This window comes from Argentina silus, assembly GCF_951799395.1.
Source record: "Argentina silus genome assembly, chromosome: 16".
NCBI lineage: Eukaryota > Metazoa > Chordata > Actinopteri > Argentiniformes > Argentinidae > Argentina > Argentina silus.
Window position 1 is genome coordinate 1,253,930 of NC_139670.1, and position 15,000 is coordinate 1,268,929.

Sequence of the window (15,000 nt, forward strand, 5' to 3'; positions counted from 1 at the left end):
TCTGGGGGGGGGGGGGGCATGGACAGACCAGTCAGAGAGCAGGGTTAGTTCTGGGGGCCGGGGGGGGGCAGGTATTTGACCTAGGTATGGTGCTTAGTAGATCTGAGATGATGGGATAGGTCTAAGCAGGGTCAGTAGTGTTGGTAGTGTGTGTGTGTGTGTGTGTGTGTGTGTGTGTGTGTGTGTGTGTGTGTGTGTGTGTGTGTGTGTGTGTGTACTACCTCCTGTAGATCTGGGAGGATTAGACAGGTCTAAGCAGGGTCAGTAGAGCAGGTGTGTACCTGGGCGGAGCTGCTGCAGCTCGGGGCTGTTGAGCAGAGCCATGCTGAGCAGCAGAGCTCTGCTGACGTACAGCTGCTGCTCCAGGGGGGTGTGGCTCACTGCACTGGGGTTGGCCCACGCCTGGCACAGGGAGCGCAGGACCTGGGGGGAAAGGGCATGGTAGTCACACACACACACAGGGCATGGTAGTCACACACACACACACAGGGCATGGTAGTCACACACACACAGGGCATGGTAGTCACACACACACACAGGGCATGGTAGTCACACACACACAGGGCATGGTAGTCACACACACACACAGGGCATGGTAGTCACACACACACACGGCATGGTAGTCACACACACAGGGCATGGTAGTCACACACACACACACACACACACACACAGTGTGACTCTTACCTCTATGAGCAGTGGTCTTCTGTCCCGGTCCAGAGCCAGGTAGCCCAGCAGAGTCCTCAACACTGCAGTCTGGGGGGAAGAGGAGGAGACACTGAGACAGGCCTGCCCTCCACTGATACTGTCTATCCCACTGACTGTCCCACTGACTATCAATGACAGCCTGCCTAGGGCATGTACTGACCAACCCACTACCTCCCCCTCCCCCTCCCCTCCCCCCCACCCTCCTCCTCCTCCTCCCCCCCCCCCCCCCCCCTCACCTCATACTTGTACTGCAGCAGCAGCAGTTTGTGGGTGAGGACAAACCGGGCCTTCTTGTTCTTCAGAACCAGGTTCCCCAGGATCCTGGACAGAGCAGCAGGCCTACGGGAGGAGGAGGGGGGAGGGAGGAGGAGGCAAGAGGGAGGAGGGAGGTGGGAGGAGGATGGAGGGAGGAGGGAGGAGGTAAGATATACAGTACTTTTAGACTGAACACAGGAGGGCGCTCTTCTTCTTTTGAACATACATCTTTCCTCACTTCCATTTCAAGAGAGAGGAGAAGGGAGGGAGAGGAAGGTAGAAAGACAGAGAGACTCAACAGGACATCTTTTTTCCATTCCTCCCTTTCACTCCCTCCCCCCTCCTCACCCGTCCAGAGCCTGTACCAGCCCAGTGAGCACGCTCTCCCCCCTCCCTCCCCCCTCCTCACCCATCCAGAGCCTGTACCAGCCCAGTGAGCATGCTCTCCCCCCTCCTCACCCGTCCAGAGCCTGTACCAGCCCAGTGAGCACGCTCTCCCCCCTCCTCACCCGTCCAGAGCCTGTACCAGCCCAGTGAGCACGCTCTCTCCCTACCCCTCCCCCCTTCTCACCCGTCCAGAGCCTGTACCAGCCCAGTGAGCACGCTCTCCCCCCTCCTCACCCGTCCAGAGCCTGTACCAGCCCAGTGAGCACGCTCTCCCCCCTCCTCCCCCCTCCTCACCCGTCCAGAGCCTGTACCAGCCCAGTGAGCACGCTCTCCCCCCTCCCCCTCCCCCCTCCTCACCCGTCCAGAGCCTGTACCAGCCCAGTGAGCACGCTCTCCCCCCTCCTCACCCGTCCAGAGCCTGTACCAGCCCAGTGAGCACGCTCTCCCCCCTCCCCCCTCCTCACCCGTCCAGAGCCTGTACCAGCCCAGTGAGCACGCTCTCCCCCCTCCCCCTCCCCCCTCCTCACCCGTCCAGAGCCTGTACCAGCCCAGTGAGCACGCTCTCCCCCCTCCCCCTCCCCCCTCCTCACCCGTCCAGAGCCTGTACCAGCCCAGTGAGCACGCTCTCCCCCCTCCTCACCCGTCCAGAGCCTGTACCAGCCCAGTGAGCACGCTCTCCCCCTACCCCTCCCCCCTCCTCACCCGTCCAGAGCCTGTACCAGCCCAGTGAGCACGCTCTCCCCCCTCCTCCCCCCTCCTCACCCGTCCAGAGCCTGTACCAGCCCAGTGAGCACGCTCTCCCCCTACCCCTCCCCCCTCCTCACCCGTCCAGAGCCTGTACCAGCCCAGTGAGCACGCTCTCCCCCCTCCCCCCTCCTCACCCGTCCAGAGCCTGTACCAGCCCAGTGAGCACGCTCTCCAGCCAGCGTTCCGGAACGTTCTGCAGCAGTCGCCAGCACACCCTCTGCCACAGCACATCTGAGCGCGTGCGGGAGGAGAGGGGCGGGGCCAGCTCCCCAAACACCAACCCTACAGACACACAGAGAGTCAGGGGGGGAGGGGTCCCGTCAGGGGGGAGAGGTCCCGTCAGGGGTGCAGTCAGGGGTGGAGAGGTCCCGTCAGGGGGGGAGGGGTCCAGTCAGGGGGGGAGAGGTCCCATCAGGGGTGGAGAGGTCCCGTCAGGGGGGAGGGGTCCCGTCAGGGGGGGAGGGGTCCAGTCAGGGGGGGAGAGGTCCCGTCAGGGGGGAGGGGTCCAGTCAGGGGGGGAGAGGTCCCGTCAGGGGGGAGGGGTCCAGTCAGGGGGGGAGAGGTGCAGTCAGAACAGTGAGATTGGAAGAATGCTATTGCGTTAGCCCATGAAGAACTAAAGGCTTGTTAACACAAACCGGTGAGAGTCAATTCCAAAGTTTTTGGTTTATGACCATAAACACTTATTCAAATCTGAGAGCTCTCCGACAATTCATTTTCCTGCTACTGTGTGTGTTTAATGATCATATGTGTCTTGGAGACGCCATCTTACCGCTGTGACCCTGAACGCAGGCCTTGGCCAGAGTCTGGGCGAGGAAGGCCAGGGAGCAGTCCTCCCCACCTGGGGACAGACACAGACACAGGGTCAATCCTCTGTGGCTCAGTTGGTAGAGCATGGCGCTAACAACGCTTAGGTTGTGGGTTCGATTCCTGCTGGGACCATGTATACTGAAAAATGTATGCACTCACTGCAGAAATCGGAGGACGGGCTCATTGTAATGCATGAAACGGAATGAGGAATGGTATCAAACACGTATTCCATGCATTACAATGAGCCCGTCCTCCGATTTCTACCTCCACCAGCCTCCCCTGGTGTAGAGATGAAGCCCCACCTCTCAGAGCCCGGCAGGTCCTCTCCAGGGCTGTCAGCATCTCTCTGGCCAGCAGAGGGTAGTATTGCTGGGGGAGGAACAGGGGCTTGCTGTGGTGCTGCAGGCGGTTGGAGGTCAGGTCTGGCAGAGCCACCAGACGACCCAGCAGGGTCTCTCTGAGCTGGGGAGAGTCGGAGGGACCGCTCCCCTGACAGGACGACCACAACAGGACCGTAAGACGACCGCTCTGGAGGAACGTCTCCAGGATGCTGACCAGGCGGTCCAGACCGGCACTGGGACTGCTACACAGACACAGACACACACACACACACAGACATGCAGACAGACAGGAAGACAGACAGACAGACAGGCAGGCAGACAGACAGACAGACAGGCAGGCATGCAGACACAACAACATTATAACCTCTACCTGTCAATGAGCAGTAGCATAATCCAGACAGCATCACATAGATCTTGACAACTAGATTTTCAAACCTAGATCTCCAACCATACATCTCACCTGAGTGATCCTATCCCGTCCATCAGCACCAGCAGAGCCTGGTCCGGAGGACCTCTGAGGAACAAGCCATCCCACAACTCTGTGCGCTGGGCGGCCGTGAGCAGCAGTAGCCAATCAGCATTGATGTTCCTGATGAGGAACTGCAGGGTGGGTGTGTAGTGGGATCGCCGGAAGTCTGCTCTCTGGGCAGGGGTGGTTACGCTGCGGGGCCCGTCGTCTAGGTAACAGGTGAGTGTGTGTAGAGCGTCTGCCACCTGGTCGTTCTGTCGGGAGGCGGTCAGGGTTCTGACACACTGACCCACTGCCAGACGGACCCCCACTTCAGAGCTGGGGGGCTGCATGGTTCAGAAGGCAGCCACCTGCAGGGGACAACAGGAGATTAATGCATAGTCTGAGAATATTCATCTGTGTGTGTGTGTGTGTGTGTGTGTGTGTGTGTGTGTGTGTGTGTGTCTGTCTCTCTCTCTCTCTCTCTCTCTCTCTATATATATATATATATGTATATATAAATGTTTTGTGTTATGGTAAGATCCAACCTTCATACTAAATGTCCCTGTTAGATAATAAAGATTAACTTAGACGTGTTCAAGTGAGCTGTTGTCGTTATCACTATAGAGCCACTATTGTCAAATCTAGGGGGTACGTGGATCGATCTAGGGGGGTACGCGAAATAACTCTGTGACTTCCCTTCCCAAACAGTCCTGTTGAATAGCCGACTGCAGTCTCAGTACCAAAAATAAATGCATGCAACCAATCCAACAGAGTAATATTATCACAATGTCTAATATGGAAGGGATAATGTTCATATAATATCAATTAGGCTACAAAATAAGCGACAGGGGGTACATGACTGTTAAAGGTTTGGGAACCACTGCTATAGAGGGTAGCTAGCTGATTCTATACCTGTCTGAGAACTGCAACTAGAAACTAGAAACATCCCACCGCCTGTCAAGAGAGATGCATCCTGACCGCACCAGGGATGAGTAAAACCTCGCTGCCGATGTCCAGTCCTGTGTCCAGACTAGTCGGGGTTATGGTGCCTGTGTCCAGACTAGTCGGGGTTATGGTGCCTGTGTCCAGACTAGTCGGGGTTATGGTGCCTGTGTCCAGACTAGTCGGGGTTATGGTGCCTGTGTCCAGACTAGTCGGGGTTATGGTGCCTGTGTCCAGACTAGTCGGGGTTATGGTGCCTGTGTCCAGACTAGTCGGGGTTATGATGCCTGTGTCCAGACTAGTCGGGGTTATGATGCCTGTGTCCAGACTAGTCGGGGTTATGATGCCTGTGTCCAGACTAGTCGGGGTTATGATGCCTGTGTCCAGACTAGTCGGGGTTATGATGCCTGTGTCCAGACTAGTCGGGGTTATGATGCCTGTGTCCAGACTAGTCGGGGTTATGGTGCCTGTGTCTCCCCGAACACCCGACAGCGGACTGGGAGCGTCGAAGCAACGCTGTCAAACACCAACTCTCACCTGTCCCGTCCAACCGCCAGGTGACGAACTACGCATTTCAACATGTTGATTACTTCAATTCCACATAGACATACATACTGCAGCTCATGGACAAATTCATTTTGAAGAGCTGTCCTCATATTGTATTTTATAACCTACTTTTGCTGTGACTGAATGTTGCCGCTTCCCTGCAGCTCCTCGTTGTTGAGTACGCTGGCAAAATATTTCCGTAGTGAATGAAGGGACGCACTCTGCTGCAACAAACGTTCCGGGTAGAAACTTTTGAGTAGCATTCAATAAGCCAACGCGCTTGTTTCTATTTCCATCTATTTTCTATTTTTCTAAAACTATAAAGAGAGAGAACGGATCCCAGCACATCTTCAATATATTTATTTCTATGCAAGACATTATTATGTGTTAGTGCATTTATAAGAACAGATATAAAAATATAAAATGTCTCCACAATATAAATGGTCGTGTAAAGCTCATAATTTTATAGATAACTGTTCATCTTAGAATCCTCCCCAGCCTATCACTGTTAATCAGACAAAGTCCTGACCAAGGTGAAACGGAGTCCGGTACATCTCCGGCACCAAGTATGGCTCTTCACTCCTCCGCCTCTCTCCATCTTGTCTCTCCAGCGCCCCCAGTATCTCCTCCATCTCCTCCCCCCACAGGGCCTCCATCCTGGGGTGCATCTTCTTGAACCGCTGGGCGGTCTCCAGCACGCTCCTCATCCCCACCCCAGCCACAGGGACCACCGGTATACCTGCCACCATCATAGCCACCATCAGAGCACACACCGGGCCCACCTCCTGGAGGACGCGTAGGTCTATGGTGGGGGGCTGGGGGCCGGTTACCACCAACTGGGTCCATGGACCCCTCTGGTTCTGCTGCATGTAGTAGGGCAGGGCCCCCCCCTGGGAGAGAGGGTAGGGTGGGGGCCCACCATAGGTAAGGGGGTAGGGCAGGGACCCCCCGAGGGTGAGGGGGTATGCCCCCAGCCCCCCATAGTTGAGGGAGAGAGGGTAACTATAGTGGTTGGCGTACTGCTGGTCAGTGTGTCTGGTGGTGGTGGGTCTGTAGCCAGGACTGTACTGCTGCTGTTGCTGGTCCCAGGCGACAGAGGACTGAGGGCTGCAGTAGTACCTGTCCATGGCCTGCAGGTGGGGCTGGAGGATTGGAGACTGAGGAGGGGTCCAGTACTGAGACAGCTGGTAGAGGGGGTGGGGAGGGGGATAGGCAGGGGGGTTGGGGTGGGTGGGGAGAGGCTGGGGCTGGGGCTGGGGCTGGGCGGGGTAGCTATACCCCAGTGGAGTGGTGGAGAGGGGCGGGAAGGCTTCCTCTGGATAGAACAGGTGATACAGGGGAGAGCCTGGGTCATACTTTTGCATCAGATGTCAGTTGTCGTCATCCAAAGCTTAGGACTTATTGTTTAGAAGGACTCTGCACACAAACACGTCTATCTGCTCTCTGTCTACCAAATGAATCAATATCAACTATTCTAATTAAAAGAGTATACATACTTCAATAGCATCTACTGCAGGCTACTACACAAATTCAGTCAATTACTTGAAGTCGGTAAGAAAGGAAAGCAAGTAAGTTAGTAAGTGTCCTTCAAATTCACAAAGTTACTTACCATCGAAGTTCTGCCTCGTCACAAACATAGACATTTTTTGTAAACTCTTGAATGGCAACAAAACTATGTTAAAGTGAAAAAATCGAATCGAATCATGAAATCTGGGGATAGTGGAATCTAGAATGAACGGTCCAGGAATCTCATTCACATAAGGAACTCAAAGGATACTGCATTCTCTCTCCATGGAAACCAAAATCCTTACCATGGTTAATGGAATCATAGAATTAGAATGATTCTATTCTCTGTTGAGTGTAAATGTAGTGAAACATGCAACATAGCGAGGCAATCAAACACAGGATCATTTTATTCGATTTATTTTTCTCTATTCTTAACTTCACTGTTTTCGTTTACCTTTTGTACAATGACTTGACATTATAATTCCCCATTAACAGTAAGGGTTACATCTCTCTGGGGATCATCAAAAATAATATACAGCAGTAAACAATACTGTTCATCATAATTTATACATTATCCTTCAGGAATAAGAATAAACTTCAGTTTTACAATTTCTGTATGTTTTTTACAATGTTTCTCTTTTTTATTTCATGTTCTCTTCCTGTGTCATTTAAACTGGCAAGCCGTGCACGACCACGTCACGACCACGTCACGACCACGTCAGGAGTGATGTCACGACCACGTCAGGAGTGATGTTGTGCCTTCAGCTAGACTTTCCCTGGACATTGGAAGCTAAATTGTGAGAGCAAAAGTTTCACAAAAATGACCATTTATTTACACATTAAACGTGTTTTTTTTTTCCTAATGATAATTTAACGAGGTACTGACAGCCCCGTTCGTACGGTCAGTGCTTTCCCCCGCCGGGGGTCTTCAGGTCACCAAGAGGCAGGGAGGAGAGACAGGCACAGTGTTCAGACTAGCACGCCAGCTTCTCAGGGCAGAGTTGGACTCAGCAATGACATGAATTACTTTTCTCTTGACGGTATTTTCAATTTCTAGCAAAGAGAAAGATAGATAGAGAGAGAGAGAGAAAGAGAGAGAGTGCTGATAGAGAAATGGTCAGTTTGAAGCCAAACCTCATTCTTTGGTCATTTTGAATGCATGGGGTTGCAGAGTCAGTGGGAGCTTGTTAAAGTGCATTGGAGTGTCCCATGGTATCAAAGTGACCTCTGCTCAGGGGATGTCTGGACAGGAGCTCTCTCTGCTCAAGAGATGTCTGGACAGGAGCGCTCTCTGCTCAGGGGATGTCTGGACAGGAGCTCTCTCTGCTCAGGGGATGTCTGGACAGGAGCTCTCTCTGCTCAGGGGATGTCTGGACAGGAGCTCTCTCTGCTCAGGGGATGTCTGGACAGGAGCGCTCTCTGCTCAGGGGATGTCTGGACAGGAGCGCTCTCTGCTCAGGGGATGTCTGGACAGGAGCTCTCTCTGCTCAGGGGATGTCTGGACAGGAGCGCTCTCTGCTCAAGAGATGTCTGGACAGGAGCGCTCTCTGCTCAAGAGATGTCTGGACAGGAGCGCTCTCTGCTCAAGAGATGTCTGGACAGGAGCGCTCTCTGCTCAGGGGATGTCTGGACAGGAGCTCTCTGCCTGGAGTCAGTCAGGCAGCAGACAGCAACCATGCTACCTCTCACGCTAGCTAGCCATCTGAACTAGTCATCCTAAAGTGTTTGTTTTCAGAGAAGTTCAGTGAACATGATGTACAGTAGAGATCAGTGGAATGGAGGAATGGTTCCGTGTCTGTTCTGAGGAGACCGTATCATTGGTCAACTCCGGTCTCCCCACCGTGACAACGCCCTTGGATAGGTCGATGCTGCATCAGCGTAACCAATGACCACAGCTTAGCCAAACTGTGACCATCAGCCATTTTGAATTGGTCAGACTTCGTGTGTACAAGACTTCAATCAATCAAAGCAGAATCATGACTTTTCGATATACATTTCTCTTAAATTCAACAACTCAATTCCCCTCATCCAACAGAATTCCCATTACTGTGAATACCAACAACTTCCCTTGAGAATCCAAATATGCAAAAAACTATGTACAAACTTCTGTTTGGAAGAAGCAATGGATTAAGTTATTAGAAAGAGAGAGAGAGTGAATTGTGTGAAATGTTGAATAAATATCTGCATCATGTGATGTGACATACTGAAGTGAGAATCTACAGTGTCCTGTAGTTGCTACATGCTATAGCAACAGACAGACAGGAGACAGACAGACGACCCTTCACAGGGAAGAGCACGTCACTCCTCAGCTGAAGACCAAAAGAAAAAGAAAGAAAAGTTCATCAGTTCATCTTTTTTTTCTCCCGACTATAAAAATACCTACAATCTACACGGTTTAGAAAACAACTTTAACATGTACAGTCATTTACACCCAAGGCCAGGGTCCAGGGAGCATCAGACGGAGGCTGGCGGAGGTAGAAGTCGGAGGACCAATTGATACCATTCCTCATTCCGTTCCATGCATTACAATGAGCCCGTCCTCCAATTTCTACCTCCACCAGCCTCCACTGATGGAGCGTCAAGCGGATAAGAGAGAGGAGAGGAGTGGTGACTGAGATAGCCAGGGTCTATAGGTGGAGGGGGAGAGGGAGGGAGGGAGGGAGGGAGGGAGAGGGAGGAGGAGGCCACAGCTATAGACATGTAGCTCTGGTGGGGGCTGCTGTTTGTGTGTATCTCTAGTTGGTGCGGTGATGTCATGCTGTCCGTCAGTCACAGGGACAGACTGCAGGCCCCATCAGCAGTTCCAGCCAGGAGGAGAGAGATATGAACAGCGCTGTTCAGATATGACACACATCAACAGCAATATCCACCTATAGGTCCTAGGTGACAGTCTATAGGTCCGGTATCTCAACAGTCTAGAAGAGTCCGTCTGTGGAGAGACAGCATTGCTGTACAGCACGTCATGTCTGAAGTGTGTCCTTACGTCCCCCTGTCTCAGTCCAGAGACGAGAGGAACAGTCCAGAGACGAGACGAACAGCTCGGAACAGCTCAGAGGACAGATTCAGACGGGAACAAGTCAACTGAGGCTCTGACGGTGGAGAGGCTCTGATAGGAGAGAGTTTATCAGTTTGTGACGTCTGTTTGTCCGTGGTTATCCGTGGTTATCCGTGGTTGTCCGTGTCCACTGTTCTTTGTGACGGTATTGCTAAACGTTAAGTGTATCTGGAAGTTGGAATGTTCCTTCAGATCCAGAAGCGAGGGAGTTGGGAGGAAGGAAAACTAGCCTGTTTGAAACTCTCCCTCAGCCACACAAACAACAAGTCATTGTTTTCGATTCATTTTCCGCATTCTTCGGCTATTCATGTGGGCTTAAACACATTAATAAGAGATATCTTCTTCAATTTAGGATTTCTTCCCTTTACAATAAACTCTCCTGACAAACAAATAATAGATATTTCTCTCTGTCTTAATCAAAACAAAAATGAGTGCAAAGTACAACCGATGTCATTACATCATACAACATTGTCAAACATTTTCAGTCTTTTAGCATTTTCATGGACAGTAAGTCTCTCGTCCAATGAGAATGATCGGTGACGACCTGGATCATCTGTTGCTCCGTGTGACCTTCACTCAGCAAGAGAACACTCAGGATCAGGCGGGCTCACACTCCAAAGAACTACACTTCCCAGTCCCAGAGGACTCTGCTCCCAAACAGAACTACAATTCTCCACAGTTTTTCGACTAATTTGTAATGTATATTTGTAGTGCCTTTAAGTTACACCGTCAAAATCAGTCTTGTCAGTATGAGTGATGTTAATGTCAGTATTTACCTCTGTAACAACTACAACTTGTCAGTTATGAACTACATTTCCCACAAAGATCTTAAACTAGAGGGGAGTGATGGGAAGTGGAGTGTTCTGTTTGTAGTCTTCCGCCCACCTGATCCGCTGGGACTCTGTGTCATAGTAAAAAAAAAATGGAGACGCAGCAAACAATAAGCCAGCTAGTTTCATCACCATGGAGACCCAGAGGTTCACAAGAACGATGATGTCATTCATGTTACTACTGCTGTGGTCACCAAACCAAACCGTTACAAAACCATGAAGCATGCAACACTAAGCACAAAGGGATAACACAACATTCACACACACACACACACACACACACACACACACACACACATTAACCCTCAGGGCATTGCCTCGTCCTCTCCCACCCAAGGACATGTCCCTCACCTGGGTCGGCATGACTCTCACACACACACGTTCCATTCAGGATAAACACACACACACACACACACACACGTTCCATTCAGGATGAAGACACACACTGCAAACGTGACAGGATGAGGCCTGACTGTAGGAGCAGCACAGCAAGCCTGGATACAGGGAGACACGCGGTCCGCTTCACCTGACCACAGCTTCATACGGCTTAAACACCTGGATAACCACGGTTCAAACACGGTTCAGTCTGACGCAGGTGAACACAACCACACACACACAGCCACAAGGTCATTTACAGTGAAAGAGGACCTCACCTGATCACAACCAATGGATGGCTGACATCTATTGGCATTAGCTGACACGCTACATGACATCTGGAGCATGTTTTGGGGTCTTAGGTTAGACTTCATGACCGATATTGTACATTTAATATGTGGGCCAAATCTTTATGTCAAAAATAGTTTCTATATTTTCAGTAATGGGACAAGGAGACTCAATGACTGACTTGATGGAATTCCACTGAATACACATTCACACACAGAACCTCGGACACACACACACACTTGCAGGGAAACTCAGGTCCCTCGACCCAAATACAGGGACGTCATCAGAACCGAAGCCTATAGAGGCAGGGCACACACACACACACACACACACACACACACACACGCTCAAATCCCAGGGACCTTGCACCGAACATAGCTTATTTTTCATCGAGACAACAGCCTTCAACAATGACTGAATAATAAAAACAAAAATAAAATAATAATAAAATCTTCTTTTTTTTAATCTTCTTTGAAATCTTCTGTTCAGGGGTGATTGGGAGCTGGAGGAGTGCCTTAATCCACCTGATAGTCCTATAGGTTCATCTATCCTTCATCATAGTCTCAGTAGCCAATCACACAACCCTTCCAGTGCAGCTGTCCAATGAGGTGACAGGGTCGGGGGCGGGGTGGGCGTGGCCAGGCGACCCCTGACCTTTACTTGACCTCCAGGATGGAGGGGTTGGACTCCATGATGGCCACGATGATGCGGTCGATGTAGTCCTGCAGACGGTAGTTGACGTCCTCCTGCTTGTGGATGGCCTCCATCAGCTACACACACACACACACACACACACACACACACACACACACACACAGAGAATGTTTATAGTATAACAGTAACACAATACCACTGAGGTCCATTCAGTGCTGTGTGTGTATTGAGTGTGTGTGTATTGAGTGTGTGTGTATTGAGTGGGTGTGTATTGAACACAGTGAAAAGTGATCTGGAATTCACACTGAATCCATAAAGTGGTCATTCAGACAGCAACATGGAGCCCTGCCAACCACCAGACTGCTGACACACCCACCCAGCTCAGACAGACCAGACAGACCTAGACAGGGCTGGGAGGTAGGAGGTAGGAGGTAGGGGCTAGGGACTAGGAGGTAGGGACTAGGAGGTAGGGACTAGGAGGTAGGGACTAGGAGGTAGGGGCTAGGGTCCAGGGACTAAGGTCTAGGGACTAGGGACTAGGGGGTAGGGGGTAGGGACTAGGGGGTAGGGCCTAGGACTGACCTCTCCGCGGGACACAGAGTTGATCTCGGCGGCCAGGGACTCGGAGAAGGAGGTGGAGACGAGGTTCTTGGCTCCCTGGATGCTCAGGTTGATGATCTGACCGTTCAGCTCATCATTCTGCTCCTTCAGACCCCGGTTGTCCTGGAGACGGAGGGCCACATGTTACAGGTCTTACACACACGCAGACACACACACACATACATATACATACAGACACATACACAGGAAACTTTCTTTGCCATTGAAATAATTGTTATTATTAATTGTGTGTGTGGTGCGTGTGTGTGTCTGTGTGTGAGTGTGTGGTGCGTGTGTGTGAGTGTGCGTGTGTGTGAGTGTGCGTGTACACTTGTGCATGTATGTGTGTGTGTGAGTGTGTGTATGTGAGTGTGAGTGTGTGTGCATGTATGTGTGTGTGTGTGTGTGTGTGTGAGTGTGTGGTTGGTGTGTGTGTGTGTGTGTGTGTGTGTGTGTGTGTTACCTGTTTGAGGCGTCGTATCTCCTGCTCTAGCTCCGCCTCCCGGGTGCGGCTGTGGTACTCCTGCAGCCCTGCGCTGGGAGAGCGCCCCCTCCTGGCCTCCACTTCCATCTTGTACAGCTGCAGGTGTTCCAGCTGCTTCCTCAGGTCCTCAATCAGCTGAGGAGGAGGAGGAGGGGGGGGTGGGGGTGGCAAGGTTAGAGGGGGACCAGGGCTACCTAGCAACAACACTTTGATTGGCTACAACATGAAGCATCAACATTGATGCATTTCTGGTGAATAAAGTCGTCCGTGGCGCTCCAGAATGTTGCCGGTCTGGGCGCCGTTATTCCCCCTCGGCCCTGAAGGGGTTAAGGAAGGCGGCGGGGCCTCAGGTGACCTCTCACCTCCTGCGTACACTCCTTCTCCCTCTGGCTGTGGTGCCGTTCGTGACTCAGCTTGTCTGACGTCTTCTGACGCGTCTCCAGTTCCTCATTCAGCCTCTCTGTCACGTCCTCCACCTCATCCTGCAGCTTCCTCTTCTCCTGGGGGAGGACCAGAAGAACGAGGGATGAGGGGAGGGAGGGATGAGGAGGTGAGAGGAGGGAGGGAGGAGAGGAAGGAGGGAGGATGAGTAAAGAGAAAGGAGAGATGAGAGGAGGAGAGCAGAGGGATGGAAGAAGAGATGGAAGTAGGACAGATGGCTAGATGGAGGGAGAGAATGGAGGGATGGAGGGATGAGGAGGGATGAGGAGGGAGGGATGAGGAGGAGGGATGAGGAGGGAGAGAAAGAGGGATGGAGGGAGAGAAGGGAGAGATGGAGGGATGAGGAGGGAGGGATGAGGAGGGAGAGAAGGAGGGATGGAGGGATGAGGAGGGAGAGAAGGAGGGATGACAGGAGAGGGAAAGAGCCATTTCTCTGACCTCCTCCAGTCTCTCGATGTTGGCCCTCAGACAGGGAACACAGGAACGCAGGTCACTGTTCTCCTCATCCAGCTGCTGTAGTCTGAGAGAGAGACACAATACTTTCACATACAGTCATCACATAAATACACACTATCCTCAATAATACCTATCCTCAATAATACCTATCCTACAACCTTTTTCACCACATCTTCAAATATGCATTCTGAACACGGTCACCTCAGAGCTAAGAGGATGACCCTCTATCTGAGACAGCAGAGCAGCTGTCAGACAACCACACTATGCTAAGCTACGCTACGCTACTGACTGAGATAAACCCCATTGCTCTTCTCGGCTCAGTGTCAGTGCTGCTTCTGGCCAGCGGGGGGCAGTGGCTCCCCACAGTGGCGTTGACACAGCTATGAGGGCACTGCTGCCAGTCATCCTCCCCAGGCCTCAGCGGCATGCTGGGTAACACACCACCCTGTCTCTCTCCCTCAGTAAAGACATCACACACACCGAATACACGTTCACACAGCGTACACACACACACACACACACACACTGACACACACACACACTGACACAAACGCAAACACACACACACACACTGACACAAACACACACACCCACAGAAGTTTACACACATACATTGCCTGAGGGTTTCTAGACACCCAGACACACTTACAAACGCACACGCGCACACAGACAGACCCCACCCCACCTACCTAGCCTGCAGGTACTCCAGCTCCACCCCTCTCTCCCTCTCCAGCTTGGTGAGGGCGTCTTTGTGCCGGCGGGCCTCCTGGTGGAGGTGGTCCTCAGCGCGGAGCTCTGCCTCCTTGAGCTGCTCCTCCAGGGCGTTGGCCCTGTGGACGAGCTGCAGGTTCTCTTGGCGCAGCCGCGTGTGCTGTTCCCCGCTGGCCTCTGAGTCCTTCTCCAGCTCCGCCACACGGCGCTCCAGCAGCAGCACCTGGCAGAGGATGGGGGAGGGAGGGGGGAGGAGGGAGGGAGGGGGAGGGGGGAGGGGGAGGGAGGGGGGAGGAAGGGGGAGGGGTTATGAGATTGAATGCTGTGTGGGATTGAAACCATGCTGACTGAGGCTGTGAGAGGCTGTGTAGAGGCTGAGAGAGGCTGGGTAGAGGCTGTGTAGAGGCTGTGTA

General features: G+C 52.3%; 2 protein-coding genes across 2 annotated transcripts in view; both read right to left on the reverse strand.

The window, feature by feature from the left end:
• The window catches only part of telo2 (TEL2, telomere maintenance 2, homolog), an 11,496-nt gene extending 6,117 nt beyond the window's left edge, over positions 1-5,379 (reverse strand). Inside the window, exons 1-9 of the mRNA XM_083688017.1 lie at positions 5,317-5,379; positions 3,709-4,067; positions 3,210-3,490; positions 2,870-2,938; positions 2,232-2,379; positions 945-1,047; positions 688-756; positions 282-423; position 1 (exon numbers count right to left, since the gene is read on the reverse strand). The exon at position 1 is cut by the window's left edge and continues 136 nt beyond it. Coding sequence (XP_083544143.1) covers position 1; positions 282-423; positions 688-756; positions 945-1,047; positions 2,232-2,379; positions 2,870-2,938; positions 3,210-3,490; positions 3,709-4,049 — 1,154 coding nt within the window. The 5' untranslated portion in view covers positions 4,050-4,067; positions 5,317-5,379. The remainder of the gene's footprint in view (positions 2-281; positions 424-687; positions 757-944; positions 1,048-2,231; positions 2,380-2,869; positions 2,939-3,209; positions 3,491-3,708; positions 4,068-5,316) is intronic.
• A 1,715-nt stretch (positions 5,380-7,094) lies between these two features.
• The window catches only part of rab11fip3 (RAB11 family interacting protein 3 (class II)), a gene marked incomplete at its 5' end in the record, with an annotated part of 48,686 nt that continues 40,780 nt past the window's right edge, over positions 7,095-15,000 (reverse strand). Inside the window, 6 exons of the mRNA XM_083687573.1 lie at positions 7,095-12,011; positions 12,478-12,618; positions 12,959-13,114; positions 13,342-13,479; positions 13,859-13,940; positions 14,566-14,810. Coding sequence (XP_083543699.1) covers positions 11,898-12,011; positions 12,478-12,618; positions 12,959-13,114; positions 13,342-13,479; positions 13,859-13,940; positions 14,566-14,810 — 876 coding nt within the window. The 3' untranslated portion in view covers positions 7,095-11,897. The remainder of the gene's footprint in view (positions 12,012-12,477; positions 12,619-12,958; positions 13,115-13,341; positions 13,480-13,858; positions 13,941-14,565; positions 14,811-15,000) is intronic.